General features: G+C 35.8%; 3 protein-coding genes across 7 annotated transcripts; 1 reads left to right on the forward strand and 2 right to left on the reverse strand.

Moving 5' to 3' along the window:
• Positions 1-5,750: 5,750 nt before the first annotated feature.
• Positions 5,751-10,046, forward strand: LOC125192981 (uncharacterized). Of its 4 annotated transcripts, none has more exons than XM_089069993.1 (6): positions 5,751-5,874; positions 6,059-6,143; positions 6,904-7,460; positions 7,545-7,807; positions 8,172-8,467; positions 9,720-10,046. In XM_089069993.1, exons 5-6 carry the CDS (start codon positions 8,172-8,174, stop codon positions 9,865-9,867), a joined length of 444 nt encoding a protein of 147 aa, XP_088926119.1. In that variant the 5' UTR covers positions 5,751-5,874; positions 6,059-6,143; positions 6,904-7,460; positions 7,545-7,807; the 3' UTR covers positions 9,868-10,046. The 4 variants fall into 4 exon arrangements, 3 of the variants coding, with proteins under 3 accessions (XP_088926119.1, XP_088926117.1, XP_088926118.1); XM_089069991.1 differs by having other exon boundaries at positions 7,545-7,803; XM_089069992.1 differs by lacking the exon at positions 5,751-5,874 and adding an exon at positions 5,884-5,944 and having other exon boundaries at positions 7,545-7,803.
• A 417-nt stretch (positions 10,047-10,463) lies between these two features.
• LOC148927049 (putative disease resistance protein At1g50180) lies at positions 10,464-15,461 on the reverse strand. Its single transcript, XM_089056143.1, has 3 exons — positions 14,405-15,461; positions 10,995-12,839; positions 10,464-10,777 (listed from the first exon to the last, which is right to left on the reverse strand). Exons 1-2 carry the CDS (start codon positions 15,408-15,410, stop codon positions 11,071-11,073), a joined length of 2,775 nt encoding a protein of 924 aa, XP_088912269.1. The 5' UTR covers positions 15,411-15,461; the 3' UTR covers positions 10,464-10,777; positions 10,995-11,070.
• Positions 15,462-20,405: 4,944 nt separating this feature from the next.
• LOC148927050 (putative disease resistance protein At1g50180) lies at positions 20,406-23,603 on the reverse strand. Of its 2 annotated transcripts, XM_089056099.1 has the most exons (3): positions 22,584-23,603; positions 21,792-22,383; positions 21,485-21,657 (listed from the first exon to the last, which is right to left on the reverse strand). In XM_089056099.1, the coding sequence occupies exons 1-3, from the start codon at positions 23,581-23,583 to the stop codon at positions 21,612-21,614; spliced, it is 1,638 nt and encodes a 545-aa protein (XP_088912225.1). In that variant the 5' UTR covers positions 23,584-23,603; the 3' UTR covers positions 21,485-21,611. The 2 variants fall into 2 exon arrangements, with proteins under 2 accessions (XP_088912224.1, XP_088912225.1); XM_089056098.1 differs by having other exon boundaries at positions 20,406-22,383.
• Positions 23,604-26,356: the final 2,753 nt, after the last annotated feature.

Raw genomic sequence — 26,356 nt, forward strand, 5'->3', positions numbered from 1 at the left:
TTCTTCGTGGCTATGTCATCATCGTCAATAATGGATCGTCGTATCGATTAATATCCCCCAACCCTTGCACATATTTGATCAATTGAAAATTAAGAAATTCAGATAAATGGGAACAGCATCTGAATTTTGAGAAGATAAATTGGTATTTTGCAAAGAAAATTTGAATTTCACCCATAGAGAATGCGACATAAAAATGAACAAGTAGGTATTTATAAGTGAAAAAAATGATGACAGAACAACTATAATCTTTATATGATTCTAGAACGCATACTCCATGTCTTGTTCTCATTTATGAAAGTGAAAACTTGCTACCTAACCAAGAACTCAGATTTTGGAATTTTGGACTCTTTTCTTCAACCAGCAAACCGAGAATGGTTTCCAGAAACACATTTGTAGTAACAGATTCAGCTATCCTATTTTTTATTATTTTCTTATTTTGTGTAGATTAGTAGTATAAATTAGATCTTGTGTTATTGCTTACTCTATTCATCAACCAAATAATGTCTCAATTATTATTTTGAGATAGTATCTACGTTTTAAAGTTTTACATAATACAGAGGAGGAGACCGAGTAGTTTACTAATGATTAACGTATTTCCAATTAATAATGTGATAGCTACAACCACGTGGTGGGTCCATTATTATTTATTATCTTCGTGTAGTACTAGTACTACCTTATCTTGTTTCAATAATTCAAATGTTGTGTTAAAATTTTAATATTTTGTCCTACATCAGCTTGGTAACGATTCTAGTTCACCTATAAAAGTATGGATAATCCTCCTCTTTATAAGGCTTTTTAAGGGTGAGTGGTCTATTTCTAATACGGTGTCTTTTCTCTTTCGTCACTTTAGGATTACGATCGTCCAAAGCTAACTATTCCGTCAAATTATAACATTCAATGTTTTTAATCCCAGCTTTGACCAAATTATCATTTTTGTTGATAATTTTTTAATAAATTCGACAATATTAATTATTATTAGAATAAAATTATATTTAAAATAATATACTAACTTTTATTTCAAAAACCTTAGTTCTCATTCACGATATTAATCCTCTTCTTCCTCTTTCTTTCATCCACAACTGCGTAAGAAGCGAAGAACCCTAGTTCTTGAATGACTCAACTGCGTCAGCTATCGAGCGTTCGAGCTACAGCTGAGGGTCTGGGTCCGACGAGTGGCAACCAACGTAATAGTACCATCAAATTCACCTAATTTTTGAATAAAAAGACAACTACCATCAAGCTCACATCATTCCTTCATTCTAGTGATTCTCGAAGACAAGTTGTCTCTTTTCAATATCAAGCAAAGAAATTGAAGGTATTACAAATTTAGGAAAAAGAGAGGCGAAAGAGATTGTTTGAAGACTGGGATTAAAGAAGAGTATGGCTTCTCGGTCTATAATTGTTTGAAGGACAAAGATTAAATTTTAGAGTGTCAAGAAGAGCGGCACAAATTTTGGTACTCAATGTGTCCACCAATGCTTTACCAAATTTGACCAAATATAAATTTAAGATAGGCCGTAGAAGGTGAGTTGAACGGGTTAGAGAAGGCCAGTCTTACTTTTATATAGTTTTAGAGTAGAGTCCATTTTTAGTTTTACACATATACAAATTTGGTCTATAACATTTACGGTTTGATTTTTTAATCATGAATAAATAAAAATGGTACGAAGATGGTCCATTTTGAAAGACATTATCACAAATTAACGGTCAATGCTAATTAACTAATTTTTGACATAATTAGAATACTAATCTATAATTAGTTAAAGACTTAAATCCATTTTGATTAAAAAGACTAAAATCCATTTTGGTCATAAATAAATGACCATTTTATGAAAATATGTGGCTTAATATGAAACAAGTGGACAAGAGTAAATTGTTGCAAACTAAAAACACAAATACTCCTAGACCTATTTTTTTAATTTATACTCAGACGCATTTTTATTTATATTATTGATATTTTTTTATGTCTATATATATTTTTGGGACTAAAAAGATACTCCCTCCGTTCCATAGTAACAGCGGCGTTTTTCCATTTTCGTCCTTCCATAGTAATAGAGTCATTTCCCTTTTTAGTAAAAGTCAACACATTTTTTCACACCTCACTACAAAAAAATCGCATTTTAGTGGCGGATATTAGCAATTTTCCGTCACTAAAGGTGTTAGTGGCGGATTTAGTGGCGGAACAGAACCGCTGCAATATATTCGCCGCTAAAATATCAGTGGCCTACTTTACTCTCTCTTACTTTTTTCTATCTTCATCTCTCTACCTTTTTTTATTTTCCACTTTATTCTCTCTTTACTTAACTCATCTAACGCAACTTTTCTTAATCTCTGTGACGAAAAGTTTTGCCTCCATTACTATGGAACGGAGGAAGTATTAATTAGTCTAAAACCCAAACTACTAGAATTAGGCTTGAAAATTTTTAACCCGATAAATTAGTATTATTAACCCCTATTAGATTAGCTTGCAAATCTATTACTGCCGGACCGATTGACATTTCTACTGGTGCATAAACAACAACTATTCAAACACAATATTATTCGTTTTCTAAAAAAAAAAATTAATGCTAATTGATCAAATATTATTTTATTAATCAGTTGCAGTCATTTTCTTAGGATATCACCAAACCTTGTTCGCACCATCCAGCCGGCCGGCCGGCCAATCTCTCCCCATTTTTTTTTTCCTTTATCACTTCGCTTTCCCAAAATCAAATTAACTTGGAAGAAAAATGTCGACTCGCATTATCTCCCTCAAAACACTCACATCTCACACCACCCTCAAATCCCCTTCCATCCGCTGCCGCCACCGCATCTCCACCGCCGATGCAGCATATACAGATGCTCGGCCAATCCCAGCTCCAAAACGTCGTCGTACTGGAGAGCCACTTCACCCCTCCCACCACGAAACACGAGATCGACGACAGCCCCCCGCCTTGGCACGGGCTTCTTCCATCCACTCCGTCGCCCCCCTCTCCCACTCTGATCACCGCGCCGAGATCGCCCGAACCCTTGCCTTCACCTACCGCGGCGCCGTCATGCTCACCACCCCCTCGCCCTCGATGAGACTGCAGACTGGCGGACTCGCCACCGCAAAAGGACGATATACTTCTTGTTAGATATTTTAGTGTAATTGGATTAACTTGAATGATCGTAATTATTATAATGATACATCATTTAAGTATGGAGGTGCGGAGTGCAGACTTATTTGAATTCGTTATAATATTAGGAGCGAAGCTCCTAGATAGATGAACGGGGTCCGGGGGCAGCGCCCCCGAGTAGCGGGGTCCAAGGGGCAGAGCCCCTGGCTGGGCAAATTTTTTATTTCCGACAAAGTTACTGTATCGGAAATTCATCCGAAAATATAATTTCCGAAAGTCGAAGGACTAAATTGCAATTTTGGAAACCTTTGAAATTCGGTTATTTTCGGTTTCATTTCCCAACAGTTGCAATGTTTCATTGCACTGTTTCATCTTCTTCTTCTACTGATCATTTTCTGGTTCAATATCATCGAAAATACAAACATATGATCTTCTTATACTCTGAATTTTATCCGATCAAACATTTTGGTTGAATCTCGAAATTGATTTGATCTGAAAGTGATAAACACGACTTTCAAATATCCGGTTTGTGTTTCTCTGTTTTATATCTCCCTAACACTTCTGGCGGTGGCGAGGCACCAGAGCCTGGGGCTGGTGATGATGGTGGGGAACGCGAGGGGGGAGAGGGGCGTCGGAGCGAGGGCGCCGTGGCCGTTGGACGACGGGGCGGGGTGGATCGAGCACGGGTGGTTTGGGGTGGGGATCGGGGAGGTGTGGGGAGTTGAGGGTGGTGTCGGTGTCGAAGATTGTGGGGAGTCCGTGGTTTAATATGGAGGGAGAGGTCGTCGGGTTTGCGTCGTGGGAGGTGAAGGACGAGTCGGATCGATTCTCGGTGGGGTTTGCGGCGCCGGCGTCGAGTGTGAGAGCGGTGGCGGAGTATGTGGAGACGAAAGGGAGGGAAGAATCGCTTGTGATGGATAGTTGGGTCGATGGTCATGTCTATTATGGACAAGATATTTGTTAACGATTTATTATGCTACTACTCCCTACTCCCTCAATCACACAAAAGATGTCACACTTGTGGGATGACACGGGATTTTAGGAGGTTTTATTTTGTGTGTTAAATGGAGAGAGAAAATATAATTTTTATATTCATATGAGAGAGAACTTTTTCCAAAAAGGAAAATATGACATCTTTTGTGGGACAAATTATAAAGGAAAGTGTGATATCTCTTGTGGGACGAAGGGATTAGTTAGTTGCAACTTATTTCTTAATTTTTTAAAAACTGAATTATAAATTATCTCGTAGGTGTCTTTTAAACACATGGAAATGTTAAGTATGTTTACGATCGGCTTTCAAAAAATCACATAATTCAACAAAGAAGAGTACTATGATACTTTTGAAAATTGCAAACTTTGATTTATAATTTAGTTTTTAAGTAGTGTAGAAAGGATCAAAAGTTGACCATATTTCAAGATTTATTTATTAATTTACCCTTTTATTATAGAATAACATTTAAGTACGCTAATTTCCTAAAACAAAGTTGAATGATGTACATTAGTTTAAATTTGCATCATTCGTAACCATAAAATTAAACCAACTTGACTATCGACTAATGGGGGCACCTAGAATATGGCAAAATGGACCTTGAACCTTGTTTTGCTCCATCACAGATTCTCCAATAAATGCAACAAGGTTTGCATCACCTCTTCTCGTTCCGTCGAGGTTGTTTGTTAGTAAGGATTCTATTTAAGAAATTAATTTGATTTTTAAATTTTTTAATTAAACATAGAGTAGTTATAATCTTAAAAATAAAAAAAGTGTAATTTTAGAATTATCAAACACATTCAATTATAATAGCTACAAAGGTAAGAAAAATTATGTCTTTATTATATTACCAATTAATACTATTACGAAAATCTTAATATAATTACTAAAAGTATGAATCATAATATTATTATGTTCTCAATTGATAACATATTATACAAATTTGAATATAATACTAAAATTGTTGATATATGGTTATTATCATTTTATCAATTAAAAATGTAATTAAAGAAATATCACTTCCATTATTATGCCAATTAAATAAGTAAACGTGGAATCATATTCATGGAATAATCATCTTCAACAAAATTACTTTGATGACTAACAAATGTCCCTAAAATACTATTCTAAAATTAAGTTAAACAATTGAGAATAAGTAACTAATAGAAATAAAAACAAAAGTACTCCCTCCGTCTCGCTTTAGAAGTTCCGGTTGATCAATTTTAGGCGTCCCGCTTTAGGAGTCCCGGTTGAGATAAATTAATAAAAATGCCTACAAAGTGTTAAAAGTGGGTCCCAACATCTACTGTAACTAATAAAAAAGTATTAAAATTGAGTCTCAATCTCCACTATAACATTTATTTATTGGACACTCAATTAAAAGTAGGTCCCAACATCCACTATAATATTTATTGATTACACACTGAAATATTTTTTTCTTAAAACATATGCCCGACTCAACTGGGACTCCTAAAGCGGGAAGGAGGGAGTAAAATAATTATAGGAGATAGTATATTCCAACCAATTGGGCTTGATATTTCTCAATGTATGGCCCAATATTTTAATATTTTTTATCTGACATATAACTTAGGTCCAAATATATTCATAATTATTCACACCTAATGTCCTATAATGAAATAATTTTCAGATATTCATATATTGATTCTAATTTCTAAATACAATCGGCAAAATTCAGGTGGAAAAAGGAATTATACTTATTTAATAAAACATCTTCTTCCTTTGATTTAACGACCGACTTCTGCTTTCACCGATTTCTTCGATTTTCAGGTGATTAATTCTGCAATTATATTTGAGAATTTCACATTGAATTTTGCCTGGGCATTAATTTCCTGTACACGTACGTTGTGAATTATTGTTTCTGTTCCATAATTGCATAAATTATGTGAATTTTCAAAACCCTAATTGAACCCTTATTGATGATCGATTATCTAAGATTTTTGTATCATTGCAGAGATTACGAGTTGGAGCTTTGTAGATCAAGCATCTTTTTGAAGATTTTAACAGTGATTCTGATAAAAAAAAAGTTAACTTTGCAGGTACCCTTTTGTATAAATGTTTCTGGATTAGTGCTGTTTTTTTGTTTTTCTAAATTTTGCTGCTGTCAGATATAGTAGGCTATGGTAACTTACTGTTTATTGAACCTGAGTATTTGCTTGTTTTTTCTGTTGTTTCCTGTTGGTAGTTGATGTGGATTCCTAGCTGTGTGAGGAGAAGCATTTATTTTGGATTCTAAAGTTTGTAGGTGATATTTAGATAAATGGATAGTGCAAAAATGTATTTTGAGCGAGTGAGGTGTCCTAATTATGAATGCAAGCTGGTTAATTAAGTGGATTTTTATGGAGCATTAATTAAGCTCAATTATTTTTAACACAAAGGTTCAACATTTAGACTATCTGCAAGAAAGAATAAATCTTTCAGAGAACTCAAGGTAGTTGTTACGGATCGAGATATTAGGAGTCGATATAAAAGTTCCAGATTTGGTATAGAGTTAAAGAAGTAGCATCCATGGAATTATCTGGTTATATTGTTCGATAATATTGATACAAAGTTGCATTTATAACCTTTTATTTTTAAAGCTTGTACATGCATATAATGGGGAAAATGTCCGCTGATGGGTGTCTTTGGTCTTTGCTTTGCTGCCATTTAACATTCTGTGTTGATCCCTGCAATGCTCCTTTTATTTCATTTTAAACTGCATTCCATCATCATTTCTGTGTGGGACTTGGAATGCATCTGCAGTGTAGTTTCAGGGTTAAGGTAAATCTCTATATAACATGCATTTTGGTTTTCTTTTAGGCACAGGTTTGTCAGTGTCCTGTCGTCATATTCCACCCTTCTGAGCGTTGGTTGGATGCGTATATATTCTAGTCATACAACATTGCCATGCACGATTGTGTTAACTGGTTTCTCAACACAGATAGTGTGTGGAAACTGATGCCATGTCAGCATCTAGAAAATTTGATATCTCCAGTAGTCCTGATAGGCCATTGTATGCATCTGGCCACCGTGGTTCCTTTGTTACCGCCTCACTGGACAGATCAGGTAGCTTTCGGGAGAACTTGGAGAACCCACTTTTATCAAGTCTGCCAAGTATGACAAGAAGCAATGCATCGGTAACTCAAAATGATGTAGTCAACTTCTTCCATTGTGTGCGTGTTGATCCAAAGCCCATGGTCGTAGATCATAAGTTGAATAGGCCAGCAGATTTTAAGCGGCTTGCTAGTGCTGCTGTTGGCATGCCCCTGGAAGATTCTCTTCCGGCATCTTCGAAAAGCAAACATCTAACTTCCCCCACACTGGACGACCTCAAGACGCCTAAAATCTGGTGTGCGGGAAAGTGGTACTAAAGCTAGGTAATTGTTACTAATCTTAGCCCGTCCTTATATTTCTTACCCATCTGAAGTGAGCAGCGTATTATAAATTTCCACCTTCATCAGGGAACGCGTGAAGATATTCAATGACTGTTTATCAGTAGTTAACAAGTGTTTCCCTGCTATTCCATCGAGAAAGAGATCCCGGCTGGATGCCTTGTCGATTGATCGTTCAGCATCTCTGCATCTGGGTTGGGTTTTGGGAAAAAGGGATTGCAAAACCATGCTATTTCAAGTGGTTTTGAGCTGGAGCAACAAAAGTAAGAAGGAAGGATAAAGAATGTCATACCAAGCAAGCGCACTCGAACTTCTATGACTGATGCAAGTGGGTTTGTGGTCATTTCTTTCCTTCTTTCTTTCCCATTGTCACTATCTGTTCTTTTTCTTCTCTGTTTCTCTGTGAAATTTCCAGAAAGAACTCTGTGTTTTTCTTAAAAATGGAATCACTATCCCTGTTTCTTATGTTTAAGATTTTAAAGGAAAAATAATTCAATTCAGTATATTGAATGACCTGCATGCTTCTGTCAAATTTGGACATTTCTTGCCTATCTGGTAATCGGGTATTAATCGTTTTTTTGTTTATCCACGATATTCTTTTCTTGAATTGATGTTGGACTTCAGTACTTACTTGATTGGAATTGATCACTGAAACATTTTTATTGAAGGCCTGACTTTATATTTTCTTGCATTTAGATGGATGCACGTGCTAATACCCTAGCAAGACCACCTGCAACTATGGATAAGGACAGGGATGCTGTAAGAATCTCTAGTTCTAATTCAGTTCAGGGTGAGGATCAAACTATATCCATTGCTGTTGATGGTTGGGAGATTTCCAAAATGAAGAAAAAGCGCACGAGTAAAAAGGTAGACAATGCTGGTAGTTCACTGAAGACTAAAGCAGTTGATGGTTATAGGGAACCTAAACAAGGAACACATCCGCGTCTAATTCCCGAAGCCCGTTCAAGGGTGGCTGATGCCTATTGCTTCAGGTATGCCGCGCTATAGTTCTGTTGTCAATGATACTCCTGTGATAACAAAATGTGTTTACAAAAAAAATTTACTTCATTGTCTGTCTGGTGGATATATATGCAACTCTTAAGAATAATAAGTTCCCTTTCTACTGGTCTAATGTGTATATCTGTATGTGAATGATGTTGGGGTGAATTTGAGTTTTATCAATTGAGCATTACTGCTGATCTTAGCTGAGTAAGATGGGCAATTACCTAGGATTATATTTGGCTTTGTTAGTGTTTGTAACTTTGAACAGAAGAGAAAATCTTCCAAATTTCAAAAAAACATTGGATTCTAAAACCTGTTAGGATGCTAATGTAGTTTAACCTGGACCGTGTTTATTATAGTAACCCCTGCACAAAGAAGAGGAGATGGATACACTCCAATCTCTGTTGAAGCATCATTACAGACTGGATAACTATTTAGTTCGGTTGATTATGATGTTGGGGTGAATTTGAGTTTTATCTGTGTGATCATTGTTGTTGCTGATCTTAGCTGAGTAAGATGGGTAAATATCTAGGAATATATTTGGTTTGTTAGTGTTTGTAACTTCAAATTGTTAGCCGCGAGAAGAGAGAATCTTGCAATTTTTCTCGAAAACCTTGAATTCTCAAACCTGTTAGGATGCTAATGTAGTTTAACCTCTGGCTGCATTTATTATATTAACCCTTGCATAAAGAAGATGAGTTGGATATACTCCAATCTTTGCTGATGTATGATTATAGATTAGATAACTATTTTAGGTACCACTGGTTTGGTTGAGCCTAGCATTTTCTTCTAAATAATCTGGTTCCTTCGTCAAAATAATGAAGGTGAGAATCATGTTTGTTATGAAGAAGCTTATGTAACAAATATCCTTATTTGTGTGACCGTATTAACTTATATGATTAGGAAAATGGTAATTGTTCATTATTTTTCTGAACGGGTGACCGCAAAGTTTTATTAGAAAAATGCATATCATCAGTTTGGCTATTTGCAACTCTGGTCCTCATAAAATTGTGATTCTATAATACTAGGAAAGAGTGTTCAAAATTGATTTAGGAGTCCAAGTTTTATAGGGTTGAGTCCTTTATAGTAGAAGTATATTGGAGGAGTGTTATGTTCTCTACATTTAAACATAGTTTTATTTTCCTTTTTCCGAAATATTTCAGCTTATGAATCTAGTGTTTGGTTGTTGCCTTCGTTTGTTTTTCCTTATATGCTTGTTCAGAACTGACATATATGATGCAGAGAGCAAGTGACTTGGTGGAACAAGGATGGAACTGTTTGGATGATAGATTGCCTAGATTCCTGCATTCCACTTCATTTCTTGGGAATTCTTCATTATTTTTTTGTCGAATTGGAGCTTCAAGTGTCTAGATATCCATATTATCCTTAGTTTGAGTATTTCGAAGGAAGATCAATAATATGCACAACTCATGTATCAACATTTGTGAGAAATTTAGAATTTCACGTAATAATAGGCTGAAGTTAATGACACATTTATAAATGGTGCTGCCTTTTTTAAGCAGTGTGGTAAATTGACAACTTAGCTTCAACATTTTGTGTGATTGAAAATGCATTTCTGAGCTGATTCTGCTTTGTTTGTGTTTGTGTTTGATGCTATAAGCAATTGTTTATCCCGAGGAATGAAGATTCTAAATATATAGGCTTATGATTTTTGAAAATTGTAAGCTTTGCTTTCTTCATTTTTATCTAATTATTCTGAGCGTCTTACTCTAGGTTTTACCTTTACTACATTTCTCGGTAGTATAGTTTTTTATCGTGAGTATTTAATACGAAAGGAAAATTGTACCAAGTTGGACAAGAAAAGAGTTAAAAGAATATCGTGAAGATATCCGAGTACATAAAAAATTCCAAAAATACAACTAAATAGCACTAAGTAATGCACACATGAGACGTTTCTGGTTATAGCATTTGCTGGTAAAAAAAAAAAAAAATCCACCAACATTCAATTGCGCTACAAGAAAACAATTTGATAAAACATCACGAAGATATATGATACAGGCCAGAAAAGATAAGTTAGTATTGTTCAACTTATATAATGGATAAACTGACCTAAACCTATGTGGTTCGACTCTCATAACCTGATCCGGGAAAGAACCAAAAAGAAAACCCGGATGAAAATAATAACCGACTTGATAACAAGACTTAAAATAGACTCAACTCTATAAAGAAATAACTAAACATAATCATGGAGCATATGATGTGGATGCCGGTTGTGGTGCGGATGTGTTGGAGCCGATGTAGGTGGCTCAGGTGTTGGTCGTGGAGGTGCGCTGGAGAGCCTAATTATTAATACGAGAGTAATAAATAATAATTAGAAATCAAAGCAATGTTGGACCGGAAAGTTATCATCTGATAAAGAAATTAGAAATAGCACAATGTCAAGATCATTATGTATTATATATAGCAGTAGGTTATATGGAAAACACAAAAGAGAAACAACTTACTTAGCCAATATATATTTATATAAATTTGAATGTACGGTCACAAATTTATTACCTCCAAAAACATCAGGCACTTGTTCCAAAATTCTGAGCTTACGGCCAAGAATCTTCTTCACAAAAATATTCTCTTCTCATAGAACGGACATTATTCTTTTCTCGACAAATGGCCCATAATCTTCTTCCTTTACTCTCTCTGAAAATTCTCTTGGCATATTCATGATATTCATCTGTCGAAGAGAGGAGGAGAATCTCAAACCATCTGGAACCTTCTCCAAATTGCGGCACCCCGTAATGACCAAGGAAGTAAGTTTTGGCATTGCTCCTTTTTCCACTTCCCATTTCTTTAAATCTTGCAACCCGCCTAATGCAAGGCGCTTCAGTTGTGGAAATGAATTTGAACGGAAAGTTATTGTTTCTGCCATCTTGACAAAGTCCTGTAAAGTTAGAATTTGCAACATGGGATACTTGCCAAAGTCCTCGACGTCTACCTTACCCTTGCAGTTATATAGTCTCAAAGTTACTAAATTCTGACACATCCCTTGTTTGTAGTATGGAAAACCGCCACTCATATTGCACTGAGACATCATCAAAGTAACCAACGATGGAGACATCAACCCCTCATTTAAAACCTCAATAGCTTTCTCTGAACTTAGATCACATGACTTAACCTGAAGACGAGTCTCACGTAATTGGCTATTTTTGTTGCTCAACACAATTGCCATGCTATCCTCATCACAAACTGTAACATCTAGACTCTGTAGACTAATCAATTTGGGGATATCTGCAATGCAAGTTGTCTCACTGTTGATCCTTTCTAATGTCTCCAACTCTTGTAGACCATCTAGTCTTAGTTTCTCCCCTCCAATCACTTCTATGTCACCATTTGGGAGAAACAAATGCTTTAGCCTTTTCATCTTACAAATCACATTTGGCAATCTAATTCCATCCCGAACTTGCAAATCTAAGGTCTGCAAGTATGGCAGGTTGCATATAGACTTTGGTAGCTCTCTAACATTAGAATCCCTCAAACTCAAGTATCTCAAATGAATTAGTTCACCCACCTTGCTTGGTAATTTTCCCCCTTCAAACTCACAACTTTCTACCACAAATATCCTCAAGTATTGCGACATCTTAAAGTCAATCGTACTCTCTTTGAAGTCAATCATACCATAAGACTTTTGGAGAAGTATAAATGATCTAAGACCTTTAACTTCCTCTAACCCACTTATACCTGACACTTTACTCTCAAAGTCACAACTGATGGCTAATCTGCTTTTGTAATTGCCAACTGATGGAGGTATTACTAACCTTGTTTGAGTTGGTGAAAGAATGCCGGTAAAATATTTAGAAGCATCAATGCGCTTCAGAAACTTTTCTTCTTCAGCTCCAGCTTTAGAAGAGCAGAGATCATGCATCAAATCATGAAGCCCACACTTATCCAACTTGTTTAGTGGAGAGTAGTAACTACCTTTATGAAGTTGAACCATACACCTCATAGCAAGTTCTGTTAGATATCTTTGGGCCACATCTCTGAGAGTCTCGTTAGGTCCTTTATCTTGGTATGAAATGAAGCCTTCCGCCATCCACAACAAATACAATCTCCCAGTATCAATCTCTTCATCCTCGGGAAAACATGCTAGATAGAGGAAACATGGTTTTAAATAATAAGGTAAGGCATCATAGCTCAACTCCAACACCTGATTTACTCTGGTGTATTTTTCAACACCTTCTCCACACCTCAAATTCAATTCCATGTTTTCTTTTACCCTTCTCCATTCTGGTAAACTATGTCCTTTTTGATGCAAAATCCCTCCAATAACACAAATTGATAGTGGTAAACCGTCGCATTTTGATGCAATTACTCTTCCAATATCTTCAAATGATTTAAAATACGGATCAACTGCCACAATATACAAAATAATATGAGGCATCCAAACATATTCGAAAACATATTCGAAACAGCTATATTTAGATGGGAAAAAATAAGATGCAGATATTCAATTTATTCTTAAAAGAAACAAATGAAAGTAAATAGTGCTCTAGATCAATTTCTAGTTGTGGGCAGCCTTACAACACGGAGTAGTACAATTCATCAAATTAAAATGAATGAGTGCTCTAGATTATTTTTATCTGTCATCCTAACTTAATGATTCATTCACATCGCATTGCCACCTTGGCATATCTTGATTATAGAATTTTTCTTCTTCTATTAAATATGGGCATGTATTTGGATATCATATTGAATTTATGCATAATCCGAACTAATTCAAAAAGATTTTAAATAGGGGCATGTATTTGGAATTTCGGATATCATATTAAATTTATGCATAATCCGAGATAATTCAAAATATATAATCTAATCATAAATCTAATTCCAAAAGTCCAAAATGCTTGTACTTAATCCAAACTGCGACGACACATTCGAAATATCTTGTAAAATGAAAATTCAAAAATCCGAAGAAGTTAGTTACAGTACATTTCATTTAAAAAGGCTCTATATCTAATAGAATACCGAAAAGAAAACATAAACCAGCTAAAATAGGGTTATTATTAAATAATAACTAATTTAATGCATAACTTTCAATTTGTTTATTAAAATTAAGGGATATTGGCATCTAATATCACAAAACTTTCAAAAAGTTAGGTTTTTCTACGAACTTTAAAATTGACAAATAATATCATGAACTTTGCCCTTTGTTTGTTTTTTTCCACGAATGAAAAAATTCATGTTATTTTAATAGATTGAAGAACAATTTTGGAGGGTGCGTTTCAAGAAAAACTATCTTAAAATGTTGAAAAACTTGAAGCTCTCAAAATTGTTGTTGATAAATTACGAAAAAGATCCGTTTATTTGAAGAATTTTTCATTCGTGGGAAAAAACAAACCCGAGATAAAGTTCATGATATTACTCCATCCGTCCCCTATTAAGAGTCACACTTTTCCATTTCGATCTGTCCCCAATTAAGAGTCACACTTCATTTTTACCACAAATGGTAAGTAGGTCTCACATTCCACTAACTCAATTCACTCACATTTTATTATAAAACCAATATAAAAAAAATGGGTCCCACATTCCACTAACTTTTTCAACTAACTTTTCTTTACATTTTTTAAAACTCGTGCCTGGTCAAAGTGTGACTCCTAATGGGGGACGGAGGGAGTATTTGCCAATTTTAAAGTTCGTGGGAAAAACCCAACTTTTTGAAAGTTTCGTGATATTAGAGGGCAATATCCCTAAAATTAATAACACAAAGACATAATTTTATCAACACAACATGTAAATTAAAATATCAACACAAAGACATAAGTATATCAATACGGGACAATTAATAAAGTTATATCTTTGTATCGATAATTTTAATATAAAAATCGAAAGAGTTATACATTCAGTAATGCTATATTTAGATAACACGCTCTAATTACACAATTATAACATCAAAAAAAGAAGAGAGTTAAACTTCTTACCTGGAGATAAATTTGCTATTTTTTGAAGTAAAGCCCAACCTTCATCTTCTGTAAGAAACTTCAACATGTGAGGTTCGGATTCTAGATTAGCAATATTCTGGGAGCGAGTGGTGAGAATGATATTACAATTCATTGGAAAAACTTTCTTTATGATATCCCAATCATCATTTTTCCAAATATCATCAATCACCACCAAACATTTCCTCCCATTGGAAAAACTATGAATTCTTGTCACCAACTCGGCCTCTTGCATGCCATCAATCTGACTCTGTTTGACGCTGCTATCAAATTGTCTCAAAATCTCACCAAAAACAGCCTTAGGTTGAAACTGTTGGGTGATGCAAACCCATGCTCGAGCATAAGATTGGAGGTCTGTGTGGTTGTACACCTTTCTGGCTAGAGTAGTTTTTCCGAGACCACCCATCCCATATATCTTCACTACTCGGGGCCGTTTCACATCCTTCACCTTGGAGACCAAAAGCTTGATGTCACTCTCCATGCCCACGAAATGAGGCTCAACCTCATGACCATACGTCTGCCTCAACATCCGCTGCCGCTCATCATCTCCCTGCCTCGATAGAGATGAGGTTTCTTGTCCCAACTCCGACTCTAACTTGTTAGTGAGCTCGGCCAGTGCTGATATTATGTGGCGAGCCTCATTCCCAGCCTCGTGGACACTGTAACACTCGCATATGATACAAATGTACCTTTTGAATTTATCCTTGAGGCTCCTCCGCCCTTCTTCCCTTTTGGACTCAACTTCAACCGCATACATTTCAAGCAGATTCTCAGCTTTTTCAGCAAGATCTTTGAGTTGGGAAATGTAAAGCTTTAGAGTTGGAAAATCGTGTCTCTCTCTGTCAGCTTTCATCAACAAGGCATGAATGCTTCTCAGATCTGCTTTGACTTTCTCAACATCACCGCTCACACTAACCAGAAACTTAGTTTCTTCAACCAGCAAATCACGAAGGATTTCCAGAGAAGCATTTGCAACAAATTCTGCCATTCTACACAAATGCTTCACAGCAATACAGAGTTTTTCAAAGTGGAGAAAAGAAGAACACCCAATTAAAGCAGATGGAAATTTTTGATAAAGAAGGAAGCTCACTATACTTGCCTTGTGTAGATAGAGATTCTACTTTTAGTCATTAGGAGTTTGCTTTATTCTTTTGCTTTAAAATGTTTGGAAGTGTGCTTTATTCTTTAGTAATGTTTAGGGATTTAATTTATTCTTCAAGAGCCTACACCAATTCACCAAGGATTTCCAGAGACGCATTTGCAACAAATTCTGCGATTCTACTTTCTTTTTCTCTCTCTCTCTTTCTTTATTTTTTTTGCCCTGCCTTTTATCAGTAATAGCAATGCAACACACTTATATGTTTAGTTTCTTCGATTCTTGTTCGTATTGCCTTGGTCTTTTCGTAACACTACACAGGACTAAGGCCAATGTTTTAAAAATAGGACCGATACGTGAACAAGCGAAGCTATCAGTTCATGGTTCAACTGGTCGGACTGATTAGACCAGTGGTTCAACCATAATACCCACAAAAGATGTCAAACTTGTGGGACGACACGGGATTTTATGAAGTTTTATTTTGTGTGTTATGTGGAAAGAGATAATATAATACTATTTATATTATTGTGAGATAAAACTTTTTTTAAAAATGAAAATGTGACATCTTTAGTGGGACAATCTAAAAAGAAAAGTGAGACATCTTTTATGAGACGTAGGGAGGATTAAATACTATATACTCCCTCTGTCCCATTAAAAATGAAATGTTTTCCTTTTTTGGCTGTCCCATTAAAAATGAAACGTTTCCTAAAATGGAAACAACTCTATCTCTACTTTTTCATCTCTCTTACTTTACTCTCTCTTCATTCACTCACAAAATAACACTACATAAAATTCCGTGCCGATTTCCAAATGTTTCATTTTAAGTTGGACGGAGGGAGTATTTTATATATAAGTTAAATAGAAATGATTAATATAATTTAATACTTCATATAACACTATAATTTAGTAGTAAATTTTATTGGTGATAAATAATTTAAATACAGATGATAAATATAATTAAATATAGATGATAAATATAATGACAACAACTCTTAAAATAACATCATACCACCATTCCTAGCCAATCATTTGTACACGTGGACGAATAATAAGTTGCCATATGGCAATAAAATAATGCTCAAGTGCAAAAATCATTTGTTCTCTTCGTGGCTATGTCATCATCGTCAGATTATGGATCGTCGTATCGATTAATATCCCCTAAACCTTGGATTCTCGAACCTGTTAGGATGGCAATGTAGTTAAACCTCAGGCTGTGTTTATTATAGTAACCCTTGCATAAAGAAGAGGAGTTGGATATGATCCAATCTTTGCTGATGCACGATTACAGATTAATAACTATTATAAGAACCAATGGTTTAGTTGAGCCTTGTGTTTTCCTCTAACTAATCTGGTTCCTTCGCCAAAAAATGAAGGTGAGAATCATGTTTGTTAAAAAGAACCTTATTTAACAAATATCCTTATTTGTATGACCGTATCAACTTATATGATGTTCATATTTAGGAAAATGGTAATTGTGTGTATTTTTCTGAACGGGTGACTTCAAAGTTTCTTTATATGCATATTTAGGACAAAGCATAGTAGTCAATTTGGCTAGTTGCCTAGCTAGTTGCGACTATAGTCCGCAGAAAAATTTGATTGTATAATACTACTTGGAGAGTTGTTCAAATTTCAGTTAGGAGTCAAGTCTTATAGGGTTGAGTTATTCCTAATAAAAGTATATTGCAGGAGTGATATGTTTCTACATTTAAACATAGTTTTTTATTTTCCTTTTTCCCAAAACATTTCAGCCTATGTATCTAGCTAGTGTTTAGTTTTTGCTTTCGTTTGTTTTTCCTTATATGCTGTTCAGAACTGATATATATGACGCAGAAAGCAAGTGACTTGGTGGAACAAGGATGGGACTGTTTGGATGATGGATTGCCTAGATGCCTGCATTTCACTTCATTTTTTGGGAACTCCTCATGATATTTTTGTCAAAATTGGAGCTTCAAGTGTGTCTAGATATCCATATTATCCTTAGTTTGAGTATTTTGAAGGAAGATCAATAATATGCACAACTCACGTACCAACATTTGTGATAGATTTAGAATTTCGCAGTAATAATTAATCGGCTGAAGTTATCACATTTATAATTGGTGCTGCCTTTTTGAGCAGTATGGAAAATTGACAACTTAGCTTCAACATTTTGTGTGATTGAAAATGCATTTTGAGCTGATTGTGTTTGTTTTTGTGTTTGATGCTATAAGCAATTGTTTATCTCGAGGAATGAAGATTCTAACTAGGCTTATGATTTTCGAAAATTGTAAGCTTTGGTTTCTTCATTTTATCTAATTATTTTGAGCGTCTCCTCTTGGTTCTACCTTTACCACATTTCTCGGTAGCATAGTTTTTTAACTGTGAGTACTTAATACATAAGGGAAATTGTAAGTTGTACAAGAAAAGAGTTAGAAAGAATATAACGAAGATATTCTAGTACTCCTATATAAAAAAAATTTCCAAAATTACAAAGAAATACCGCAAGTGATGCACATATGAGCTACACCCCTAAAGGAATTTTACATTCCTTGTTATTTCTGACACCCAATTTAACATTTATCTTGAAAGAACAAATTGTCAATAAACATTACTTCCATTTGTCCACAAAAACTATAGTATATAACAATAATAGCATTTGTAGGTCACAATAAACAAATCCACCACCAACATTCAATTGTGGTTCGACTCTTGTAATCTGATCCGAGAAAGAACCACAAAGAAAACCCTGATGAAAATAATAATCGACTCAATAACAAGACTTAAAATAGACTCAACTCTATAAAGAAATAACTAAACATAATCTTGGAGCATATGATGTGGATGTTGGTTGCAGTGCGGATGTATTGGAGCCGATGTAGGTGGCTCAGGTGTGGCCGTGGAGGTGCGCTGGAGAGCCTAATTATTAATATGAGAGTAATTATTAATAATTAGAAATCAAATGATGCAGTTATAGAAGACAAGTCTTGAGGCTAAGAAAAGTATATTTTTGGTTTTATTTATTTCCTAGTTAATAGAGTTAGATGGAAAAAATATTAGTTATTTTTGCTTATTATCTTTTTAGTTATTTTCTTAACATAAGTTTAGATTTCTTAGTTATTTTCTTTCCATAAGTTTATGATTTCCATTTGTCTATATAAAGGCTTCATTGTTGATCTTAAAAGACAGACTTTGAATAATAATTTGATATTGAGTTTTTATACTCCGAAGTTCTCAATTTAGTTGAGTTCTTTTTATCCATCAGTTAATCAATCTCATACGTTTCTACGTTCATTTGCATCATTTGGTATCACGATCCAGGTTGATTATCAATGGCTGAACGTAGACATGGCGGCAGACGTGGCGATGCTCGTGGCGGCAATCGTGGTGGGGAACGTGGAGATCTCCCAAACGAAGAGGCTGCACGACAGCGTGATCTGTGCAACAACGAGAACGATGATCTGAGACAACAGGTTCGAGACCTCCAGTGCAACATCGAAAACGGTGATCTGCGACAACAGGTTCGAAACCTACAGCAACGTTTGGCGCGATTGGAGAAGCGTCGGGGGAAATCCAACCCGATGAGATCTATTGCGTCGGAGCGTCGTTCGGTGGACGATGCGTTAGTCAACGACGTCTACGGTGGTCAGTCTAAGCCCGTATACGACAAGGATATAATGTCGATGCCGATGTATGATGAGCCCGTATACGGAGAAGATATATTTTCGATACCGGTGTATGAAGAGCCCATATACAACGAGGATATATTATCGATGTCGGTGTATGATAAGCCCATATACGACAAGGATATATTGTTGATGAGCAAATCCTCACCTCCTTTTGTGAAATTTGACGACGCTGCCGAAGACGAGGGCGTTGCCATTTATGACGATGAGGAGTACGATGAGGCTAAAGGGGGAAACCACCTCCTAGGGTTCATGTTTGGGAATGTTTGTTTCGGTGATGGAGCTCGGGCAGCAATGCTAGTCGGAGTTAGTGAACTCTCCGATTCTGTAAAAGTGACAATGGAGCCAAAGGGTCGCAAGGTAATTATTGAGACAAAAGGAAACCCCGAAGTCACAAAGGATGGTGTCACAGTAGCCAAAAGCATTGAATTTTCTGATAATGCCAAAAATCTTGGAGCAAATCAGGCTCTTGGTTTTGGGGATAAAAAAAGAGCAAATTTAGAAGAGCTTGGCATTCTAACTGGAGCGGAGGTCATTAGTGAAGAACAGGGAATGAGTCTAGAGAAAATTCAGATTCACATGCTTGGTTTCGCTAGAAAGGTCACAGGATCTCTTGACGGCACTTTAATTCTACATAGGGGTGGGAACAAGAAGTTGATAGAGGAGAGGTGCGAGCAGTTTAGAACTGTCGTTGTGAAGATTAGTGCAATGTTTGATGAGGAGAACGCACAATTGTCAAAGTTGTCTGGTAGTGTTACAGTATTCAAGGTTGGAGGAGCTAGTGAAGCACAAGTTGGAGTAATTTTGATTGGGTTAAGATGCTATTTCAACGAAGCAGACTCGAGGACTGGGTTAAGATGCTATTTCAACGAAGCAGACTCGAGGACGAGTCTTTTTCAAGAAGGGGAGTATGATGCAGTTATAGAAGACAAGTCTTGAGGCTAAGAAAAATATATTTTTGGTTTTATTTATTTCCTAGTTAATAGAGTTAGATGGAAAAAATATTAGTTATTTTTGCTTATTATCTTTTTAGTTATTTTCTTAACATAAGTTTAGATTTCTTAGTTATTTTCTTTCCATAAGTTTATGATTTCTCTTTGTCTATATAAAGGCTTCATTGTTGATCTTAAAAGACAGACTTTGAATAATAATTTGATATTGAGTTTTTATACTCCGAAGTTCTCAATTTAGTTGAGTTCTTTTTATCCATCAGTTAATCAATCTCATACGTTTCTACGTTCATTTGCATCATCAAAGCTATGTCCATGTTGGACAGGAAAGTTATCATCTGATAAAAGATCAAATGTAGAAAACACAAAAAGAGAAACAACTTCCCTAGCCAATATAGAAAACACAAAAGAGAAACAACTTCCCTAGCCAATATATATGGAGTAGTACAGTAATTAATAATATATGCTCACAAATTTATTACCTCTAAAACATCAAGCACTTCTCGACAAATGGCCCATAATCTTCTCCATTTACTCTCTCTATAAATTCTCTCGGCATATTCCACATTCTGATCCGTCGAAGAGAGGAGGAGAATCTCAGACCATCTGGAAGCTTCTCCAAATTGGGGCAACCCGTGATCTCAAAGGAAGTAAGTTTTGGCATTGCTCCTTTTTCCACTTCCCATTTCTTTAAATCTGGCAACATGTATAATTCAAGGAGCTTGAGTTGTGGAAATGAATTTGAACGGAAAGTTATTGTTTCTGCCATCTTGACAAAGTCCTGTAAAGTTAGAATTTGCAACATGGGATACTTGCCAAAGTCCTCGACGTCTACCTTACCCTTGCAGTTATATAGTCTCAAAGTTACTAAATTCTGACACATCCCTTGTTTGTAGTATGGAAAACCGCCACTCATATTGCATCCAAACATCCTCAAAAAAACCAACGATGGAGACATCAACCCCTCATTTAAAACCTCCATATCTTTCTCTGAACTTAGATCACATGACTGAACCTCAAGACGAGTCTCACGTAATTGGCTATTTTTGTTGCTCAACACAATTGACATGCTATCCACATCACAAAATCTAACACCTAGACTCTGTAGACTAATCAATTTGGGGATATCTGCAACGCAAGTTGTCTGACTGTTGATCCATTCTAATGTCTCCAACTCATGTAGCCCATCTAGTCTTAGTTTCTCCCCTCCAATCACTTCTATGCCATAATATGGGAGAAATAGATGCTTTAGACTTTTCATCTTACAAATCACATCTGGCAATTTAATAACTTTCCGGACTCTCAAATCTAAGGTTTGCAGGTATGCCATGTTGCATATAGACTTTGGTAGCTCACCCACCAGAGAGTTATTCAAACTCAAGTATCTTAAATGAATAAGTTCAGTCACCTTGATTGGTAACTCTCCCCCTCCAATCTTACAACCTTCTACCACTAATATCCTCAAATAATGCGACATCTCAAAGTCAATAGTACTCTCTTTGAAACCAATGACCGGTAAAGATGAAGGCTCTGCGAAAAGCATAAAAGATCTAAGACCTTTTACTTCCTCTAACCCAACTATACTTGACACAATACAATTGTCATAGTCAAAATTGATGGCTAATCTGCTTATGGAATTGCCAATGGATGGAGGTATTACTAACCTTTTTTGAGTTGGTGAAAGAATGTCGGTCAGATTTTTAGAAGCATCAATGCGCTTCACAAACTTTTCTTCTTCAGCTTCAGCTTTAGAAGAGCAGAGATCATGCATCAAATCATGAAGCCCACATGTATTGAACTTGTTAAGTGGAGAGTAGTAACTAGCTTCATGGAGTTGAACCATACACCTCATACCAAGCTCAGTTAGATATCTTTGGGCCACATCTCTTAGAGTCTCGTTAGGTCCTTTATCTTGGTATGAAATGAAGCCTTCCGCCATCCACAGTAGATACAATCTCTTTGTATTAATCTCTTCATCCTCGGGAAAACATGCTAGATAGAGGAAACATGGTTTTAAATAATAAGGTAAGGCATCATAGCTCAACTCCAACACCTGATTTACTCTGGTGTATTTTTCAACACCTTCTCCACACCTCAAATTCAATTCCATGTTTTGATTTACCCTTCTCCATTCTGGTAAAGTATGTACTTTTTGATACAAAATCCCTCCAATAACACAAATTGATAGTGGTAAACCTTCGCATTTTGATACAATTACTCTTCCAATATCTTCAAATGATTTAAAATCCGGATCAACTGCCACAATATACAAAATAATATGAGGCATCCAAACATATTTGAAAAGACTTCCACCATAGTTGAAAAGACTCTAAATTTCTAACAGAATAACCATCCAAACATATTCGAGAAAGCTATATTTAGATGGGAAAGCTCTAAGTTTACAACGAAATTACACAATGAAAATATCGAAAAAAGAAGAGAATTAAACTTCTGACCTGGAGATAAATCTACTACTTTTTGAAGTAAAGCCCAACCTTCATCTTCTGTAAGAAACTTCAACTTGTGAGGTTCGGATTGTTGATTAGCAATATTCTTGGAGCGAGTGGTGAGAATGACATTACAATTCACCGGAAAAGCTTGCTTTATGATCTCCCAATGATCATCTTCCCATATATCATCTATCACAATCACACATTTCCTCTCCACCAATAAACTATGAATTCTTGTCACCAAATCCTCAACTTCCAAGTCATCAATCTTTGCCTTGCTATCAAGTTGTTTCAAAATCTTTCCCAAAACTGCCTTTTGTTCAAATTTTTGGGTGATGCAAACCCAAGCCCGAGCATAAGACTGGAGGTCTCTATGGTTGTACACCTTTATGGCGAGAGTAGTTTTTCCGAGACCACCCATCCCATATATCTTCACTACTCGTTTCCTCCTCGTTTCATCCTTCACCATGGAGAGTAAAAGCTCGATGTCTGTCTCCATTCCCACGAAATCACGATCAATCTCATGACCATACGTCTGCCTCAACATCCACTGCCGCTCATCATATCCCTGCCTCGAGAGAGATGAGGTTTCTTGTCCCAATTCCGACTCTAACTTGTTAGTGAGCTCGGCCAGGGCTGATATTATGTCGCGAGCCTCATTCCCAACCTCGTGGACACTGCTGCACTCGCACATGATGCAAATGTACCTTTTAAATTTATCCTTGAGGCTCCTCCGCCCTTCTTCCCTTTTGGACTCAACTTCAACCGCATACGTTTCAAGCAGATTCTCAGCTTTGAAAGCAAGATCTTTGAGTTGGGAAATGTAAAGCTTTAGAGTGGGAGAATCATGCCTCTCTCTGTCAGCTCTCATCAACAAGGCATGGATGCTTCTCAGATCTGCTTTGACTTTCTCAACATCACCGCCAACACTAAGCAGAAACTTAGTTTCTTCAACCAGCAAATCACGAAGGATTTCCAGAGACACATTCGCAACAGCATCTGCCATCCTACTTTTTCTCTCTTTTCTCTCTTTTCTCTCTTCTTGCTTTGATCAGTAAATTAGCAATGCGAAGATCCACACACACTTACAATGTGATGATGAAATTTGATTTCTGTATTCCACGTTGTGGGAACCCATACTACCTTATCTTGATTCAATAATTCAAGTGAAAAGTTGGATTGGTTTGTAACTTTTTATGGTGTCTTTTTTCTTTCGTCACTTTATCTTTAGAAAAATCTCCAATAATGTTTACTAAAGAAGGGCATCCAATCTATTGACAACCTTCTTTTTTGAATCATCTGTAATTTCTTACCTTTGGACAAAATGTCTAGGACATTATTGTGTAGATCTAATATATATATCGCATTCCATTTAATTATTTTTTTATAATTCTGAAAAAAATTGGAAACAAATGATAATATAAGTTGAAATTTCCTTTACATACAATAATTAATTTAAATACAAAACAAAAATACAGTATAGCATTTGCTTCCACAATTTCATTGAGAGCTTCCTTATTTTCCACATTTCAAGATGTAGTGTCACAGTTTTAACCTGGTGCCTGAATTAGAGTTGGTTGCACCACTTGGTCAGACTTGTCAATTCTATTACTCCATCCGTCCCCGATTAAGAGTCACACTTTTTCATTTCGGTCCGTCCACAATTAAGAGTCACACTTCCTACTTACTATATTTGGACATCAAAAATACCTTTATTTTTAGCAAAATTTACACAAAATGCCATTATCTAACTCCATTTATTTCACAAAATGCCATTATCTAACAAATTTATTACACACAAAAAGTCAAAGAGGTCTCACATTCCACTACCTACATTTATTACACATTCAAACACTTCCCTAAAACCCGTGTCCGGTCAAAGTATGACTCTTAATCGGGGAGGGATGTAGTATTATATTAAGGGTTTTTGGTCCTAAAAACTATAAACTTTCCTTGAATTCCGGTTTTTTCCACCAATTTTGAAATTGGTTTTTAAATTCACGAACTATAGATTCGTTTGCTTCTTCCCACGGCGGGTCAAAGCTGAAACCTGGCTGGTCTATGTGTCATTTTTAATCCTATTTGACATTAAATCATAAGTGAAATCCTATTTGGCAATGCCACAAGTTTATACTATTATGATTGGTATACTGAAAAGCATATTTCGAGCTTGTTGCACGGATAGAATTGCTTGTATACAATAAATTCTACAATCCACTTTCAACCCAAGGCGAGAAGAAGTAATTTTATCGCATTGATGTTTGTTTGTGCATTTATAAGATGTTTCTCAAACATTTAAATGTATAAGAAGCAAATAAGTCTAATTCTTCTACATAGTAGACTGGTCGTGAACGATGTTCACAAAAGGTGACGCAGTCGGTCCTTTGTAGAAGAGAAATAGAATTTCACAACCTAGATAGGCTTTGGCTACCTATCGTGAAAGGTTGCAGTGTCAGTCCACATGTTTCCTTACCTTAGGAAATAAACGACACTGGTATGGTATAACACTGAAGGATCTAACGGTTGAGATAAGTCTTTCTTGCTATTTACTGAAAGACGAGATCTCGGTGATTGTTATTTCTTAATCATTGTTGATATAACATTCAGCATACGATATTGATTATGCACTACTTTGATTTATCAAATGGTGTGGATTTTTCGCAATCCAAGAATCCTGATATCTTGGGTAGTGGTAATCAATGTCTAGAGGTGCTAGTATTGTTATTGCAATGAATCATGTGCTGAGTGAGTCCAGTTTGACAATATCCTCAAGAGGTGTTCGAAAAAAAGTTTTATTATTTAGAAACCCGGTCGGTTGGAATTTATTCCAGAATAATAAATAAAGATTTTGAACTAGACAACTCTTGGAAAAAGATATTAATTAATTAAAGTCAAATAGAAGACTAAAATTAATTAATGGATATTTATATCTTAAACATGAGAAATAATAAATTAAAGAGGTAAAGTCCGGATTACTCATAATTTGGGATTGGACGGACAATCAATATTATTATACTATAGTGGATGATAATAATATTCTATTTGGACTTGTATTAAATTGAGGCTCAATTTAATTAGTAAAAGTCCAACAGGTTTGGCCTAAGTCCAACCTCCATGGATCCCTAATCTGGCTCATTATAACTCTATATAAAAGGAGACTAGAAAGAGGATTTTAATCAATTTTAATGATTAAATTCGTTCCCCTCTCTCCCCAGGAGTGGGCGACATATTCAGTTCTCCAGAACTGAAGTTCTATCATCTATCTAGTCAGGTCCTTTCGATTCTAACAAGCTTTGCCCACCGAAAGGTCATAATATGAGTTCGGGATACGGATAAGAAGATTCGTGGTTGAGTACGAAGATCATCTCTTGGAGAAGGCGCAAGCAATCGTCGATTCTTTGGAGAATCAGATCGGTAATTTTAAACCGTAGGAATTCATGAATTAGGGTTCTTATTCCTTGTTTGTGAATTATATGTGTTATATCATGCAATTTTGTGTTTAACATGTGGTTAATTGATCCCTTAATCAGTCAAATAGATCTTTATGCATGATTTATTTGTTTATGCATGACTTCCGCTATGCAAGGGGCACCAATCCCAAGCATATACTCCCTCCGTTCCATAATAGATGTTACACTTTTCTTTTTAGTTTGACCCACAAAAGATGTCACATTTCGTTTTTTTAGAAAAAGCTCCTTCTCACATTAATATAAATATACTCCACTATTTTCTCTCTCTCCACCTAACTTACAAAACAACATCTCCTAAAATCTTGTGTA

The sequence above is a fragment of the Salvia hispanica genome, chromosome 4 (genome assembly GCF_029641045.1).
Source record: "Salvia hispanica isolate PSC_SH4W2 chromosome 4, Shi_PSC_v1, whole genome shotgun sequence".
Classification (NCBI taxonomy): Eukaryota; Viridiplantae; Streptophyta; class Magnoliopsida; order Lamiales; family Lamiaceae; genus Salvia; species Salvia hispanica.

Excerpts from the sequence above, each read along its gene's own strand:
- LOC148927050 (XM_089056098.1), bottom strand. The coding sequence starts at position 23,583 with ATGGCAGATGCTGTTGCGAATGTGTCTCTGGAAATCCTTCGTGATTTG. Across the intron at positions 22,384-22,583 it reads AGTAGTAGATTTATCTCCAG|TTGATCCGGATTTTAAATCA; the intron begins GTCAGAAGTTTA and ends ATATTGTGGCAG.
- LOC125192981 (XM_089069991.1), top strand. Across the intron at positions 8,468-9,719 it reads GCTGATGCCTATTGCTTCAG|AGAGCAAGTGACTTGGTGGA; the intron begins GTATGCCGCGCT and ends TATATGATGCAG.
- LOC148927049 (XM_089056143.1), bottom strand. The coding sequence starts at position 15,410 with ATGGCAGAATTTGTTGCAAATGCTTCTCTGGAAATCCTTCGTGATTTG. Across the intron at positions 12,840-14,404 it reads AATAGCAAATTTATCTCCAG|TTGATCCGTATTTTAAATCA; the intron begins GTAAGAAGTTTA and ends ATATTGTGGCAG.